We start from the raw sequence: 15,771 nt of genomic DNA on the forward strand, positions 1-15,771 counted from the left end.
ATCAACAATGCACTGGTACAGCAACAATGGTAACATGGCAAGAAGTTTTCCCAACTGTCAATGCATAAATGTGCAGCATGCAGTTAATCTAATATGGAGCATCCATGTACATACCTCATTATGAGGTCCCAGAAGCAGCTGCAAAATTTTGCAAAATGGATCGGAAGCAAAACAACTCTGTAACTGACATACAGTACTTCTCAGAATGCACAGGTACTTTAAACACCCTACACTGCATTTTTGGGTTTCAGCCCATTTCTGGCACAGTTTTAAATAAGGCAAAGAAATCTGTATGGACCACAGAAAGGAAAGAGTTCCATTTCCGGACATAACTTAACATCCTGAGCACAAAGCCTACATGAGACTGGTACGAAAAATTCTATGTGTTTTCTATTTTCTGAGCGAATGCTTCAATGCAGGTACTGTACATGTATTTTCCCAGCTACACGTAGCTTTGACTTTTTAAGACATGTTATCACTTTCTGATGGCTACTAAACGACAGTAAACAGTCACAGTCACAAAGAAATAAAACTAGTGATGTCATATCAGTAGAGGTGCACATCAGTGTTGTAGTTGGGACTGTCACAAGACCAGTCACAAGACACAGTGTGAACACTGACAAAGGAATGCTTTTGTTGCAGTTCATTTAAATAGCTTGTGACTTGCATTCAGACTGGAGGTCTTGTGCTGGTCTTGTGAAGGTCTGGTCTGGTGCACATCAGAACTCAGAAACAGAGAGACTGTCCTTCAATTCAGAGAAACTTGTCCCTTCATTTGGAGGCATATACTGGTTTCACACTACGCTTCTACCCAGGTATTCTTGGGGTTATTGAAAAAAATACTCCTGAGAATACCTGGGTAATTCAGAGTGTTCACACTGCCCTTCTCAGGGTTAGAAATTCTCCGGGTTAACTGCCTCGAAAGTAATACCCCACTTAACCCGGGTATATTTTAACCCTACTCGCGAGGTGGGTTAACCCACCAATCTCGGGGTTAATGGTGGCCTTGAGACAATTCTCCAGGTTACCTTCGGTAGTATGAACACTTTCCTTCAATACAGGTTTTCTCATCGAAAAGATAGGACGGCGCATGCGTAACCAGTGCTGTCCTCAGCTCCACGGCCTCAGGCCTGGTGCTGCCGATGTCAACTGTGGCTGGTATCTCGTCGTATTTATACATGTATTTCCTATGGAGGACACCAGTCTAATTGACTAGTAACTTGTCTTTTTGTAATACGAACACCATTACTATTTGCAAGGCACCAGTTGTGACCTCATGCTGCATGCATGACATGTCACGGGTACGTGTCCGTACTTGAATTGCATGCACATGCACATTGGCTGGACAGTGTACATATTATTTGTTATTATTATTATTATCTCAGGGTTGCCCTGATTGAATTGTGAACACGGTTACAAATTACCCAGGTTTGCACAAAAGTGGGTACACTAAATACCCGGGTGAAGTTTGGAAGTGTGACAGCAATTCTCCAGGTAAGTTTATACCTGGGTAGGAACAAATACCCAAGTGAATAAATTACACAGGTAAAGCCAAACAAGTGTGAAACTGGCTATAACCAGTCCCCTAAAAGAGAGAGAATGTGTAATTAAAAGGGAACTTTTTCCGAATGGGCTTGGATCCAAACAATCCACAATTTATAACCGATTCCCCCCCCCCATATTTTCCATTATGTAAGTTACATGTAGTAACAATGCAAGTCATTTTTATGAACTTTAAACGATGTACATGTACATGTAACTCAATTCACTGCACGTACAGGATTGATATGTACCAGTATACAGAGAAATTGTTCCGAGGCGATCTTTTCCCCACCCTTTACGTATGTTCCACTGTAAACTCCTGCTTGTAATCCTAGTTGAATTGTTTTTAGTGGTAGCCGAGTGTTTTTTCTTCTACTAAATCCAATTATGGCATTAAAAGGACTCCCAGGGCAATAGTAGGATGGTGGAGACATTCTCTCTCTCAGGGGACTGAGTTTGTCCCTGAATAAAGGGACTTCTCTAAGTTTCAGGACATCCCCCAAAGATACATTTTAAGTGTGAAAGTGCCCAGTTTTTTTCAAAGTCAAATAAGGAATTCTGCATTGAAAAACAGCTTGTGTGCATGTAAAAAGAGCGCAAACAATCTCCATATGTACCAACTGTACAGGTTCTTTTACCCTTCGGAGTAATCAGTAGCGAATAATTACTGGTACGTCTGCATCAGTATCTCAAATTTGTCGCATTTCTCATACAACTTGAAGAGATTTTTAAGGGATGTTTAGAATTTCTAACATTAACATGATTAATTATGAATAACACAGTTCAGGCCTTACATGAGATGGTCATAACTCTTGGGGAATTAGAGCTCAGAAAGGAGACATTTTTACGGATTGCTTCAGACATAAAAAAAGAGTGGGTTTACCAAGAGAATGAAATTTGTGCTACCTGCATATTTACATACATGTACCAGTACATGTACATTCCTTCTGCAAACACCAATTTAGGTACATGTACAGTATAAAGAAGAATGTTGCATTTAGGCTGGAGGTAAAAATTCTTTCAAAGTTATTCCTTGCCAGATTAATAAGTGTAAGGTGACGCAGTGCAAATACTCCCATCTTGTTCTATTCGCCCTTGCAATGGCTTATAATCCATCAGAAAGTGATAACATAGCCCCAAAAGTCAAATTTAGCAATGAAAATACTGAATCATTGGAAAGAGTTCCAAAGTTATACGAACAACACTTGATGCCTCTGTGCACAAACCTGAGACTTGTCCGAAAAAATTAAGCGTTTTCTCAGTACATGTACAAGTAAATGCTTTGGAATTTTCTTTGCTACATTTCGTTGTTTGAGACTAAGGATATCCCTTTCTGATGGCTGTTATAACATTTTAAGGAAAAATTGGTGTTGTCTATATGTGTACATGGAACTCTTCCCAAATCATTTACTCAGAAAATACTTTGAATTTTTCAGACTAAGCCCACAAGCCTAACATATTATGTCAGAAGGGTAAGAAGGAATGGGCACAGGGTGTCAGCATGGTCAAGAGATGTCCGTACAGCCTTGCTCTATCATGTCTGTGGCACATGTACATGGAACTCTTTCCGAGTCAAACAACAGCAAGGACAGGATAATTATTATTATTAATCATTTCTGATAATGACATTAAGGACTCCTCAAAAGTGCCCTAGGCACTGTAGCTCGCTAGCCTGAAGAAACCTGTGGAGAGGAAACAATGAGAAATAGGTCTAGTTACAGTTTTAGAGGCGGGAGGAAAACCCAAGAGGGATATTCTGGGTAAAACCCACGGAATCAGGTAGGGACTGAAAACCTAATCTACGTGTGGATCGGGCTGGGATTCGAACCCGGACCACAGAAGTGGAAGGTGAAGAAAGAACCACTGCGCCAACCTGACTCCCCATTTTGGGAAGAGTTCCATATGCCATGTATACGGATGCCAGTGATTACTGCTTACACTTACATGCAGCCATCAGAAATCAAAACATGTCCAGAAAAGTTTAATTTCCGAGGGAAAATACCGAGTCGTTTAGGCTACTTAGAAAACATTCTTTTCAGAGTCATCTCAAAGGGTTAATGCACGTACTTTTAAGTAGTGTCTGTAAATGGAACTCTTTCCTAATTTGGGAAAATGAGCGAGCAATCTTATCGTGGGGTGGACAGTGTCCCCGAATTCACAATCCCCCTTATCTTTATAATGTAACAATGCAGGGCCTGTATGCTGGTATGGGACGCCCTCCCACATGGCATGTTACTTGGGGCATCATGTCCTTCCTCCGTGCTTGGGGACCCCTCAGTTTTTGTCATTATAAAACCCTCCTATGCAAAGACACATTCTTGGCACAGTCGTCCTACCAGTCAAAACCAGTCAAATTTCCCATATGTGTCTGCGTACTGGGAGAAATCAAGGAGAAGGAATTTTTGACTGTTTTTGACGGTAACAGCAAAAGGAGGGTTGTTAATTAATCTTGCAAAACTGGCAAGTCCCCCCGAAAACAAAAGCAACACTCTCTTCATTGCACTGACCCCATTTTGGGAAATTTCAAATAAAATAATAATAAAATAATATAATAATAATAAAATAATAAAATGTGAGAAAATGTGACTTTCTTATTGATAAACTAGCCCAGCAATTTTAATCCATCATGTGCCATGTGTTGAAACACTCACAGTGTCCCATCATAATTTCCTTCAAAACTCACACTCTGTCCTCTTTTCACATCAACCACACAGTTATTGATGATGTCACGGTCATTAACCAAGGAGAATTCATTAGTTAAAATGTAGCTCTCCAATCTATTATGATCATGGAACAGGGTCCCAAAATTTACAATCTCCATTTAGATATTTATTAAATGACAATGAATGCACGAAAGGTTTTAACTCGATCAAAGTCGAGCCTATATCTTATAAGAAGAAAGAAACGCCCTCTAAACGCGACGTCAAGTTGCAGGGGGTCTACAAAGGAACCTATCCTACATGTCCTAGGCCTACTACCACTGTTGCCACTGGATAATTTTGTTTTTTTTTTAGATAAGGATCTGAAATTTTCAAGCCTATGTAACTTTTAGTTCTACACAACCCTTTGTAAATGTAACAAAATACACGTGTACAAGTTGGTTTTTCTGTTCGTGCAGAAATATTATGCAACAGTATAGTAAACTGGTGCCATTATTTTGCATGGACTGACACATACTGGACATGTATAACATATAAACGAGTCATGACTTGGATACTATACGCATAGTTTTAATTACTAATCATAAGCTTGAGCTTGGAACAACACGTGAGTTATGTGCCTAGCCTATGCCTGCACACGGAGTGTGACTCTACTAGTTAGTACTAGCATCCGACTTCTTAGACATGTCGGACCTGTCCTCAGCATGCACGGGATTCGGATCAGATCCCCATACCCAGTCCGGAGTCCCACAACTTCAAGTCAACATACACACACAGTCAGTGCATGGACGTGGACAGTCACAATCATAACAGTCAAACTACCTGGAAAATATCTATATGCCTTACTTTTCTTTATGATGCAAGTGGTGACCTGTACTACAAGAGTTTCGCACAAAACGTCCTAGAAAGTACACATGGTACGGAGGTTAACGACAAACCAAAGTGACAGCGCTAGCGACAGAGGTTGGCCTATAAAAGACGTAGACGTGCAGTAGTGTACATGTATGTCTATAAATGCCGGTGTCGTAATATAAAATAATCACAGACGCAGACTACTTCGTCCATAATTCTAATACGAAAAGCTGTTTCTACCCAGACGTCTACAATCTGATGATTGACTTGAGACTGGAACTAGATCCTTCAAAGGTTCCAAAATGAATTAAGAATGTGTCATTTAGCTTATTTTTCTCGAGTAAGTATTTACTTGACTATTTTTATCATAAAAGGATGTCCTCTAGCTCTAATCATTTCTTTCACAAACTGTTCTCAAATCTGTCTTATTTAAAGCACATTACAAACTATTTAAGCATTAAGTAGGACAAAATACCAGTCTATTTTCAGAGTAACTGCATAGTTCTGAATAGCGCCACCAAAGATAGTTGTACACACACCGTCACCAAAGATTGTAAAGCGCCGCGCGCAGCACAATCTTTAACCAAAGATTGTACAGCGCCGCTGCATGCGCTGCTTTGACTAGACTGTCACCAGTCACTGGATCACTGTATCAGGCCGATAGGTACTAGTGATCACTTGACTGTGATTTTTTGTCTTAATTACAAGGTTGAAGATGGCTTCTTCTGTACATACAATTACAGACGAAACTGGTAAGGTACACAGAATAGTGTAGGAATAATAAACCGGAAGAGTTGGGAAGGTTGTAGCCCCACTTGTGTGGCACGGACTCTCACTCCCGAAGGATAAATCGGGAGTGATCCGTGCCACACTAGTTGGGCTAGGAAGGTTGTTGCTAGTTTTTCGGCAGTTTTGCCAATTTATCTGCAACCATGATTGCATTAACCCTAACCCCCTAGGGTGTATGTAAAATCGTATGGAAACTTTACCGTGAAGGGTACAGACCAAAGATCGTGTAGCGCTGAAGGCGCAAGATGGATAACTCTGCCCTAAAGGTGTAATTACCACAGGCGCCATTTGAGCAAGTGATACGCCTGTGCGTTGTACGGCAAGGTGCAGGCGCACCAGGTGTACATGCCAGCTGCGGCGCCTGTGCCTGTGCATTAATCATGTGCACTGCGCAGGCACATCGCTTGCTCAAATGGCGCCCATGCGATTACGTTGTTATCACGGTGAAGTTCTCCATCTTGTGCCACTACACGGTGCTCTACGATCTTTGGTACAGACTAAATTCACGAGTCCATTGAAAACTGTAAAATCAGCACTGTTCAGGGCCCATAACATGCATATCAACATCCCTGAGATTTCTGAAACAAATTTAATTATTGTCTAGTCCCTAATCTTTCAATTTCTTTTCAATATTTTGTGGGTTAACCAATTACATTTTTCATTGTTCCCGCAAAAGAAGATCAGCCCCCCAAAAGTATTTTTCAGAAGTCGGCCATTTTTAAGTAGCTACCTTCTTACTTTGGACCATTTTTCAACTGTATTTTTCAGCCATTCTGCTCTCATATGAAAGCTCAAAGACCCAGGGCATGCAGTGAGTTGATCCTGGCAATGATTCTCACAATCTCACCCTTTCGGGGGCCAAAAAATTTCCTTTTTCAAAAGATACTGTGGGCATGGTGGGGGCACTTTTAGTTTTAATGGTAATGAGCTGGCCAGAAATTCTCACTTGAATTAGTAGACTAGGGCCTAGAGACGTACACCCTAAAGTTAAATTTTTCCTTGAATCGAAAGCCAACAACAACTTGCACGTAGGGCCCATGTCATGATGCAGAATTTGCATACGATGTTAGGGAAGAATTCCATATGATGTGGACGTCACTTACCCCCAGAACTGTGGGGTCCGTCCGCTCCCACAAACGTTCATGGGAGCGGGGCGAACGTCGGAAACCACAGTGCTGGGGGTAGCCTGCGGTAGCCTGCACCTGTGAGCCATATCTGCAAGCTACTCCCAAAACTCAACTGTGAGGCGCTACTCCGTACATGTCCCTGTGCCATAAGCCTTATTGCTTATACTGCATGAGTGATTTTGCACAATGATAGAAAGGCATTGTGGAAAGGACAAAGGAGCAAACGTTGCCCTTTTCCTTCCCACAGTGCATTTCTACCATTGTGCAAATCACTCATGCAATATCAGCAATATGGCTTATGCGTGGAGGAAGGACGTGCGTTGCAGTTCCTTACTTTTAATGGGTTCGTAACGCTATGGGGCTTTGAATGCAGCCCAGTAATGACCCTCCATTGTGTGTCCGTTTCTTCTTGAAAATGCATTTTCTCAATCAAGTCTTCCCCCCAAAAGCCATCAAAACTAAATCATATAGCTTCAAAATGCATGTGTGATGATTTTTGGAGCGTGTAACTAGCTATTATTGCCAAATTCCAGACCTTTTTACTTACAATCCTGCCTCTCTTCACAAAACGATCTGCAAACTGTCAGGACTGGTGGTTTATTACACAAAAGACTGGTTCCCTTCTCATCCCAGTCCTCGGAACGTATATAATAGGGACTGCAACTGATCCAATTATGCAATACCTCAATTGACAGCTTTTTGGGTGGAAGATTTGATTGAGAAAGGGCAGTCATTACTGGGCCACATTCAAAATCCCATAGCATTACAGATCCACTTAAAGTAGTGCTTCACGGGTCTGGGAGTATCTGAAAGCAAGAAAATCACCTAAAAAGTCAAATTTAACATCGTTGAAAAGATGCGTGGTGTCCGAACATGGAATTCTTTCCGAATGTTGCATCTCGATGTCAATTTGTTTCTCTCCATTGAATATTGCAGTGAAGGGCTGCCAGTTTACTGTATTAAAAAAAAAAAAGGAGTCTTAGCCTAAAAATATTTCCAAAGTTTTGGAATATTTTTTCTTGAAACGGCAGTGGATATTGCCCTCCTGATATGTTTTAATTTTGCACTGTGACTGGCACAGCAACTGAACTTGCAAGTGTTTTGGGAAATAACCACAGCAAAGCTTTGTCTGGTTCTACGCTTTATTTTTTTTGTGGTGGTAGGCGCACATACAAGATGGAGTTTGGACCCAGATCAGTTTTGAACTTTATATCGTTGTAAAAAATTCCTCAGTGCCACGAATCACAAAAACCGTGAAATATCTTGAAATTTGTTGTAGGACTCAAAAACAACAAAAGGATTCGTCAAAGGATTTTTTGGGGGGAGGGACCTGAATTAGTGGGGGGAAAAATAAAGAGAAAAATCGAAACAACAAAGGGCCTATTTGTTTCAGGCAAGTCTGGATTGCGATCAGTGCTCCGACGTTGGTTCACTGACACCAGAACCTGCGTAATGGATAGCGCAAACCAGCTTTGGGATCACTGAATGAGATCCAAGTCTGTGTGACACAAACAGGCTTGAAGATGGATGAACTATGGATTCAAATCAGAAATCAAAACATAATTTCATTGCGGTATTTGGGATTTGTACAGTATACTTTGTGTAATATTGGGTGAGGCACATACTGAGTAACTCTGATGTGCGGTTTACTGTGGCAGGTACATACATACCAGCTTCACAGAGGCCTGACGGGACATGGCGAAAGGCGAGGCGTGTCAAAGAGGGCTATGTCCCCCAGGAAGAAGTGCCAGTGTAAGTTTATGCGAAAGCTCGCTCACACTCCCCCCCCCCTCTCATTTGTTGGCAGTGACGTGACTGTAACGCATGTATTTCATAGTCCTTTGTGAACCAGCAAAGTCCAGTTCCTTCCAAAGGAGCCTGCGTCGCTAGGAAAACGGCACTCTTGGTGCAGCTCGGGCTCGTGACGATGCAGAACCTTGAGCTCCGATTGTGGTTTGTGTGTTAATACTTTGTAATTACCCGTTATGTGGCCAGCTTCTTCCACCTTTCTTCCTTTAAGTGAAAGTGGGAGGCCACATATATAAATAAAGTTGACCCTTATAACTTTCGTCTGTCAGGTTTGAGAGCAGAGGGAGAAAATGGTTGAACAGCCGGCCAACGATGCCCCCCGGGATGCACCATGACCCCGATCCACCGCCAGAAGCTAAACCAGAACCGGAGACCAGGAGCATGTCCAAGTCGGCCAAAAAGAAGGAGAAACGGAAGCAGAAGAAGCAAGAGCGGGCCGCTGACGACAGCGGACGCTCCGTCCACGAACCACCGGACGACATCAGCCAAAAACTGGCAGACGTGAGCCTCTCACCAGCGCTCACTGCGGGTGACACGGACGCGGCCACACAAAGGACTGGGAGGGCGCCCTCGGCTCCTCCAGACAAGCGGGCCAAGACGTTACGCAAGAAGCTGCGTCAGATGGAGGAGCTGCAGGCCAAGATTGACTCGGGCGAGTTGGCATCGCCCAGCAAGGACCAGCTGGAGAAACTGGCCAGACGGGCGGAAGTAGAGGAAGAACTCGAGAAACTCATCGCCGAGTTTGGGGTCTAGACACTGGTCATATCCTTGCTCGATCATTTCACAACACTTTTCTTATTGCGACAAAATGAAAGCAAATAGACGGGACATACTGCAAATTCTGCACACGTGAACAAGCCAACTCCTTGTCAAATCAAACACCAGATGCAACGGTGGGCTTGAGTGCACCTGTGCTCCGTGGACTTGTATAGAAATGGGATAGTGAGTTTAGTGATCGCAAGTGATTTGGGTGCATTTGCGGAGCAAACTCTTAAAACTAATGTGTAATCTGCGCCTCCAAAATACATGTACCGACAGGAAAGACAATATTTGTACAGTGTTTATCCTTACATTAGAACTTTGTGGTTATCAACGAAATCTCTCCGTCAGTTTCATCTCTTACTGGCATTATTCAAAGAATCCAATGTGTGTTGTCGGAAAGTACATGTACATGTAGAATGAGTGGTCACTCATGTTATTGTTGTCACTTTGTAGCCCTGAGGCCCCACATTCTCCGCATTCCATCTTTTATCAATTGACAGATGTTCATCAAAAATGATAACATTTGGGACGTGGTCAGCAGGTCCTGAAGGTGGCTTTCCCAGTGCACCCTCCCCCAGTTTTGTGTTGACGTATGTGTACGTATGTTCCAGTTAGAGGAACCCACTCGTTGAAAATGCCAGATGACCCACTCCCTTTTTTTAAAAAAAAGTCTGGATGGGGGATACCAACTTTGCCATCTGTCATGAACTGTAGATGTTGAGCATGATGGCTTGACGTGTGCGATTATTCAATCTTCATGTAATCTGTCGATCTTACTACAATATTTGCGTAATCATTCCGCCTTCTGCCAATTGCCTTTTCTCTCTGTTAAAGTTGTGCAAGATTGTTTTGAAAAAAAGTGAAGTCAGAGATTTCACACAGGATTAACTGACGGCGCAGTGGGATCGTGTGATAGTGCTAATCATTTGATCGTACCCAACGTACAAAAAAATGCAGAGAAAGCAAAGAAAATTCAGCCAAAATGGCAACTCGTATTGAAAGGTCACGCAAAACAAAGCTGCGCACGAACAAAAACCAAAAACTCGGAGATTCACGCTGTTCACATCTGTAACGTCCCAATATTTATTGCACTCCAATTTACAATCCCACTTCACAACAAAAGAAATCTCATCAAATGATTGAAGTGTAGCATACGCAAAAATTCAGCAGAGAGTTGTACAGTCAGATGTCAATTATCAATACAGATTTAACACAGGCTTACACCGGTATGTAACCAAGATATCTCTGCAAGGATTACCTTCAAGAGACATTAAAAATATTCTTTCCTTCCAATGGCAGGCTCTATACAGAAACAAAAACAAAAAATAATTATTAAAGGATTAATATTCCCCTCTTCCACCAATAACCTCAGAAATTGGTTTTTGCGATGGGTAGTCTTTATTTGGAAGCTGTCCAATCAATGACCTCTCCTTTTCCACAAGGCGAATGTATTACATTTTCACAATGACATTTGACCTACTAGGTTCAGCATGAGGTAATCACAAGGTGTCCAGGCTGAAAGTCACAAGTTATTCAAATGAATTACGACGCGCAACTCTCTGTGGTTGTTCATCTCAGGTTAGTGATTTGGCCTGCAATGGTAGCTTTCCAACTTGACATAAACACGAATGTGAAATTGTGACATAATTTAAAATGTTACTGCTGTAAATTCCTAGGAGTTGAGCAAATTCAAACCGGAGACTTTGAGACGCTGGTGGCATCAGACATACTGGTCTTTTTTTCGCGGTCTTTTGTGTGCTCGGAACTGCGCGCACGCTCGGTGCTGGTAAAAATGGCCGGTATGTTCGGGCCACCAAGTGTCTCAAAGTCTTCCACTGGTAATGCAAATTTCACTGCAAATATTTCGCGAGGTCAAATTTATTGGTGGTTTTGCAACTGGCCGAAGTATGGACCTGCCTTTATGCAAATCGCGGCAAACTCACGACCTGTTAATTAATGAGTGAATTTGATACAAAAGTGTCTGCAATACAGGTTTATACCTTCCACATCAAAACACAGAAGAGGCAAGCTATTGTGATGAGAATCTTTACTGTGGAGAATTCAAAGTTACATAAAGTATGCAGAAATAATTGAACAAGTTCAACCTATTACCACTTTCTGCTGCTCAGATGGCTTAGTGAACTAAGTCTAGGAATGATAATGTAATCCGTAGCATTATTTATAGTACCAAAGGTTTGACCTCTATACAAGCAACAGACGACGTGTACTGTCGCACCTTTTATCCTCACGTGTCTGAAAAATGAACAAATGGAGGAAAATCAAGGACAATCAAACCCACGGTTGACGATAAGACAAGGTTGAAGATACAAGATAATGTTACAGAGCAATAGATGACAACAAACCTTTCAGCGCATACTCCAAGGCGCTCGATATCGTGAGCATGTCGACTTCGATGCTTTTTGCCCAGTTCTCGACATCGCCAAGTTCCTGTTGGAACATAGAAAATACCTGTAACTACAATCCTGGCCACATTGTTGGGGAACGTGTCGATGGCCATATCCTTTCCAGGTCCCCCAACTGCCCCGTCAATATCGTCATCTGGAGCTGGAGTGCCGACTGCGCACTGAGACCCAACATTGAGAGGGGGGACCAGGGGTGGGGGCCCCAACAAGATTTGGCCAGGATTGTCACTTTGACACTGCAGAAAAGTCTTATTTCTGCGGCCGTGAATGGGTGGGCAGAGGTGAATGGGCTGGATCAATCATGAATGTAGGTGGGTGGGAGGTGGGACAGGTGAATGGGTGGGATCATAATGAATGAGCAGAGGGATACTGGGACACTGATGGATGGGCAGGATAATTCGTCGTGTGCCTGGCGAAAGGTCGTAAGCATGGTCACAGTAGAAAAAATGTTCCCGGTAAAAGCGCATTAGAAACACACTCTCTTAATTTAGTAAAAACAGACAAAATTTACTATAAAATCAACACGTGCTGTACAAAAAGCAACCTTTGAACAACTTACCAAACGACTTCGGAAATTTTTGGTAACTATTTGCAAAGAAATCTTTACATTTCATTAAAATAAAAGAGTTGCACACATACGTCCTTTTGCTGGAAATTTTTTTTGCATCTATTATGCTTCCCAGCAAAATGTCGTAAGTGCTTACGACCTTCCGGGTACCCGACGAATTGTGGATGCGCAGAGTTATGCTAGGATACTAGGGGATGGGTGAGAAAACATCAGATGAGAACAGTGATGCTTGGGCCCTGGTGGACGGGTGGCGCAGTGGTTGATAAGTGGGATGATAATGGAAGAGAGAGATGCTGGAATGCTAGTGCATGGGTGAAACAGTGATGGATGGTTAGGGTGTTGCTGACAGACTGGTGAGTGGGTAGGATAAAAACGCCCTTAGAACTGGCATGTACAAAGCAGGCAATGTACACAAGTTGGGCAATGTTGGATACATGTACACATTGGTCTGAAGCAGGGTTGGCGAACTTTTTAATTTTTTTTTTAATCCAATTTTTTATACATGTATAAATCAGGTTTTTAAATTCTTTTATAATAATCTGAGACAACTTGGCTCAAATACACATAGCTACTTAAAAGTAACCAAATAAGCTGTACACTGTATGTGTACATGTACCGTATTAATTTTTTTAAAAATTTGCTGTTTAAAATGTGGAAAACCTGCAAAAATTACCAAGAATAAGATTTAAAAATTGAAACATTTTTGCCTTTTTCCCCCCCAATTCAATATGTTGATTTAAATTAGCAATTTTTTAAAAATTCATTTGATTTAAATTGTGATTTAAATTGGTGATTTAAATCAAGGTGATTCAAATCAGCCAACCCTGTTCTGAAGGAATGGATCGACATGATCAATGTATGGTGTTTGATGGGCCGGGCAGTGTGGAATGTTTGAAAAGCAATGAATGAGAAACAGCAGTGGATGGGTAAAAGGGTGCATGAATGGGAGTTAACAGTGGATCAGTGGGTGAGGAGGCATGGATTAACCCTAACCCCTAAAAAGGGTGCGTGAATGGGAGTTAACAGTGGATCAGTGGGTGAGGAGGCATGGATTAACCCTAACTCCTAAAAAGGGTGCGTGAATGGGAGTTAACAGTGGATCAGTGGGTGTGGAGGCATGGATTAACCCTAACCCCTACAAAGGGTGCGTGAATGGGAGTTAACAGTGGATCAGTGGGTGTAGAGGCATGGATTAACCCAAACCCCTACAAAGGGTGCGTGAATGGGAGTTAACAGTGGATCAGTGGGTGAGGAGGCATGGATTAACCCTAACTCCTAAAAAGGGTGCGTGAATGGGAGTTAACAGTGGATCAGTGGGTGAGGAGGCATGGATTAACCCTAACTCCTAAAAAGGGTGCGTGAATGGGAGTTAACAGTGGATCAGTGGGTGTGGAGGCATGGATTAACCCTAACTCCTAAAAAGGGTGCGTGAATGGGAGTTAACAGTGGATCAGTGGGTGAGGAGGCATGGATTAACCCTAACCCCTACAAAGGGTGCGTGAATGGGAGTTAACAGTGGATCAGTGGGTGAGGAGGCATGGATTAACCCTTACCCCTAAAAAGGGTGCGTGAATGGGAGTTAACAGTGGATCAGTGGGTGAGGAGGCGTGGATTAACCCTAACCCCCTAGGGTGTATGTAAAATCATGTTGAAATTGGAGGATTTGGGACTGTTAGGGTTAACAAGACTCTGTTAAATGTGCATTTTTGCTTGGAGGGAAAGACATGAAGAGCTAAAACTACAAAGATGTGAGGAACTCTGTAGAACTTTTGTACAGCAAAAGCTTAATTCTACGTTATCCATCCCAAAACCAGATCTTTTTGTACCTTTAGCGCAGTATTGAAGTTGTCTATAAGGGATAACCACTGCATGCTCTGTTTGGCAAACTGAGCTGCATTGGCTTGGAGCTGCCTAGCCTCCGCATCAAGACGCTTCTCATTGGCGTAGGCCAGGGACACTCTGAAAATACGCACAACAGAATCAAAAACAATGCATTCCAGTTTGGAAGTGTCTACTGATTGCCAGCGTTGCCCAACTACCGGTAAATGACCGTGACTAGATCCCACAAAATGAGTCTTAAGGCCATATCCGTACCTTTATTTTAGTTTGCTGCAGAAACGAACAAACAACTCCTTTGACGTACCATTTAGTTTAAATGCACATTATGTGGGAGAAAACTGTTAAGAGTTCCTATGGGTTTATCTCTTACAAGATTCCTCACACAGGCTTTCAATTTAGAGTGGCTCTGGTGAGTGGTGACTTTTTTCAGGTTAGGTCACACATTCACAGCACAGCACAGCTCAAGTACCGGTACATGTACAAGACATACCGGTGGTCCACTAAGTTCATCGTCAACCTTTTGCCAGCATGTTTGTACGGTTAATGCATGGCACCTGTCTGCGTTCTGGAACGTGGTGCATCGGTCAAACCGCCCATGTTGCTTCTGTTTGCATTTCTCTTAGTGAAACAGCTGGAGATGCATGAGCCAATGGTGCCTTGGTATATTCTAAACTCTACCTTGTCTGAAAGACAACCCCCCCTCCCAAATTCACCTGTTGTTGACATTTCCGACTAATGCCTTCGTCACGTTTAATGCGGCCACCGTTGCTTCCTTCCGTCTTTTTTCTTCTCTCCGCATTTATTTATATTTGTAAAAGAAACAGAAACATCGACACTAATTGTTGTGCTTTGTAAAATGTGTCTAACGTCCACGACCGTATAGTCGCCAGGTCCCTTATTTTGCCACTTACTGTCGACTGTGCAAACCAAATAAGACTTGACAACAGTGGCAAAAACAGGGACCTGGTGACTAGCATGACTAGGATGTACCGTTATGTTTACACAAAACATAGGGCTACATATACATTGCACACGACATGCCATGATTATGTGAGATGAATTTCCCGTCCCAGTCAAACCAGTCCCTATTAAGGGACACACTAGCCCCACCCCTATTTCCTTCCATGCCTTTCATGTTCAACAAATTGAATTATCAATCGTCTTCGTTACATGTCTTAACTGTACACAGTCACTGAAGAGTGTACAGGTGTAGTAATATAAATGTGGCCTAACCTTGCTGATCTTTCCTTGTAGCCTGTTTGGCTTGGTGTTCCTTCAACATGGAAGCCAACATTTCAAAGACGAAATTCAGTAAATTCTACGAACACGAAAGAACGACTAATCCACCTCTCTCTCACTAGGCAGTCTCAGATGATCTTTCTATAACAGACAAGAGAGGG

The 15,771-nt window shown here is 42.4% G+C and overlaps 3 protein-coding genes across 11 annotated transcripts in view; 1 reads left to right on the forward strand and 2 right to left on the reverse strand.

Moving 5' to 3' along the window:
• The window catches only part of LOC110979328 (natural resistance-associated macrophage protein 2-like), a 34,530-nt gene extending 28,395 nt beyond the window's left edge, over positions 1-6,135 (reverse strand). For 4 of the 9 annotated variants that reach the window (XM_087148177.1, XM_087148172.1, XM_087148179.1 and 1 more), the window contains exon 1: positions 5,049-5,232. The gene's annotated coding sequence lies outside the window, so the exon portion shown is untranslated. Of the gene's footprint in view, positions 1-114; positions 139-5,048; positions 5,272-6,043 lie in introns of those variants that run through there. The other 5 variants (XM_087148176.1, XM_022235029.2, XM_087148171.1 and 2 more) reach the window with 3 other exon arrangements.
• On the forward strand, positions 5,650-10,443 carry pym1 (PYM homolog 1, exon junction complex associated factor). Its single transcript, XM_022235032.2, has 3 exons — positions 5,650-5,806; positions 8,629-8,722; positions 9,049-10,443. Exons 1-3 carry the CDS (start codon positions 5,770-5,772, stop codon positions 9,530-9,532), a joined length of 615 nt encoding a protein of 204 aa, XP_022090724.1. The 5' UTR covers positions 5,650-5,769; the 3' UTR covers positions 9,533-10,443.
• Positions 10,444-10,600: 157 nt separating this feature from the next.
• On the reverse strand, positions 10,601-15,751 carry bloc1s1 (biogenesis of lysosomal organelles complex 1 subunit 1). The gene is made up of 5 exons (XM_087148184.1): positions 15,605-15,751; positions 15,085-15,157; positions 14,359-14,491; positions 11,905-11,989; positions 10,601-11,794 (listed from the first exon to the last, which is right to left on the reverse strand). Exons 1-5 carry the CDS (start codon positions 15,663-15,665, stop codon positions 11,787-11,789), a joined length of 360 nt encoding a protein of 119 aa, XP_087004310.1. The 5' UTR covers positions 15,666-15,751; the 3' UTR covers positions 10,601-11,786.
• Between the last annotated feature and the right edge of the window lie 20 nt (positions 15,752-15,771).

The sequence above is a fragment of the Acanthaster planci genome, linkage group LG17 (genome assembly GCF_054643075.1).
Source record: "Acanthaster planci isolate LZ-2023a linkage group LG17, COTS_SCS, whole genome shotgun sequence".
In the NCBI taxonomy this organism is placed as follows: Eukaryota; Metazoa; Echinodermata; class Asteroidea; order Valvatida; family Acanthasteridae; genus Acanthaster; species Acanthaster planci.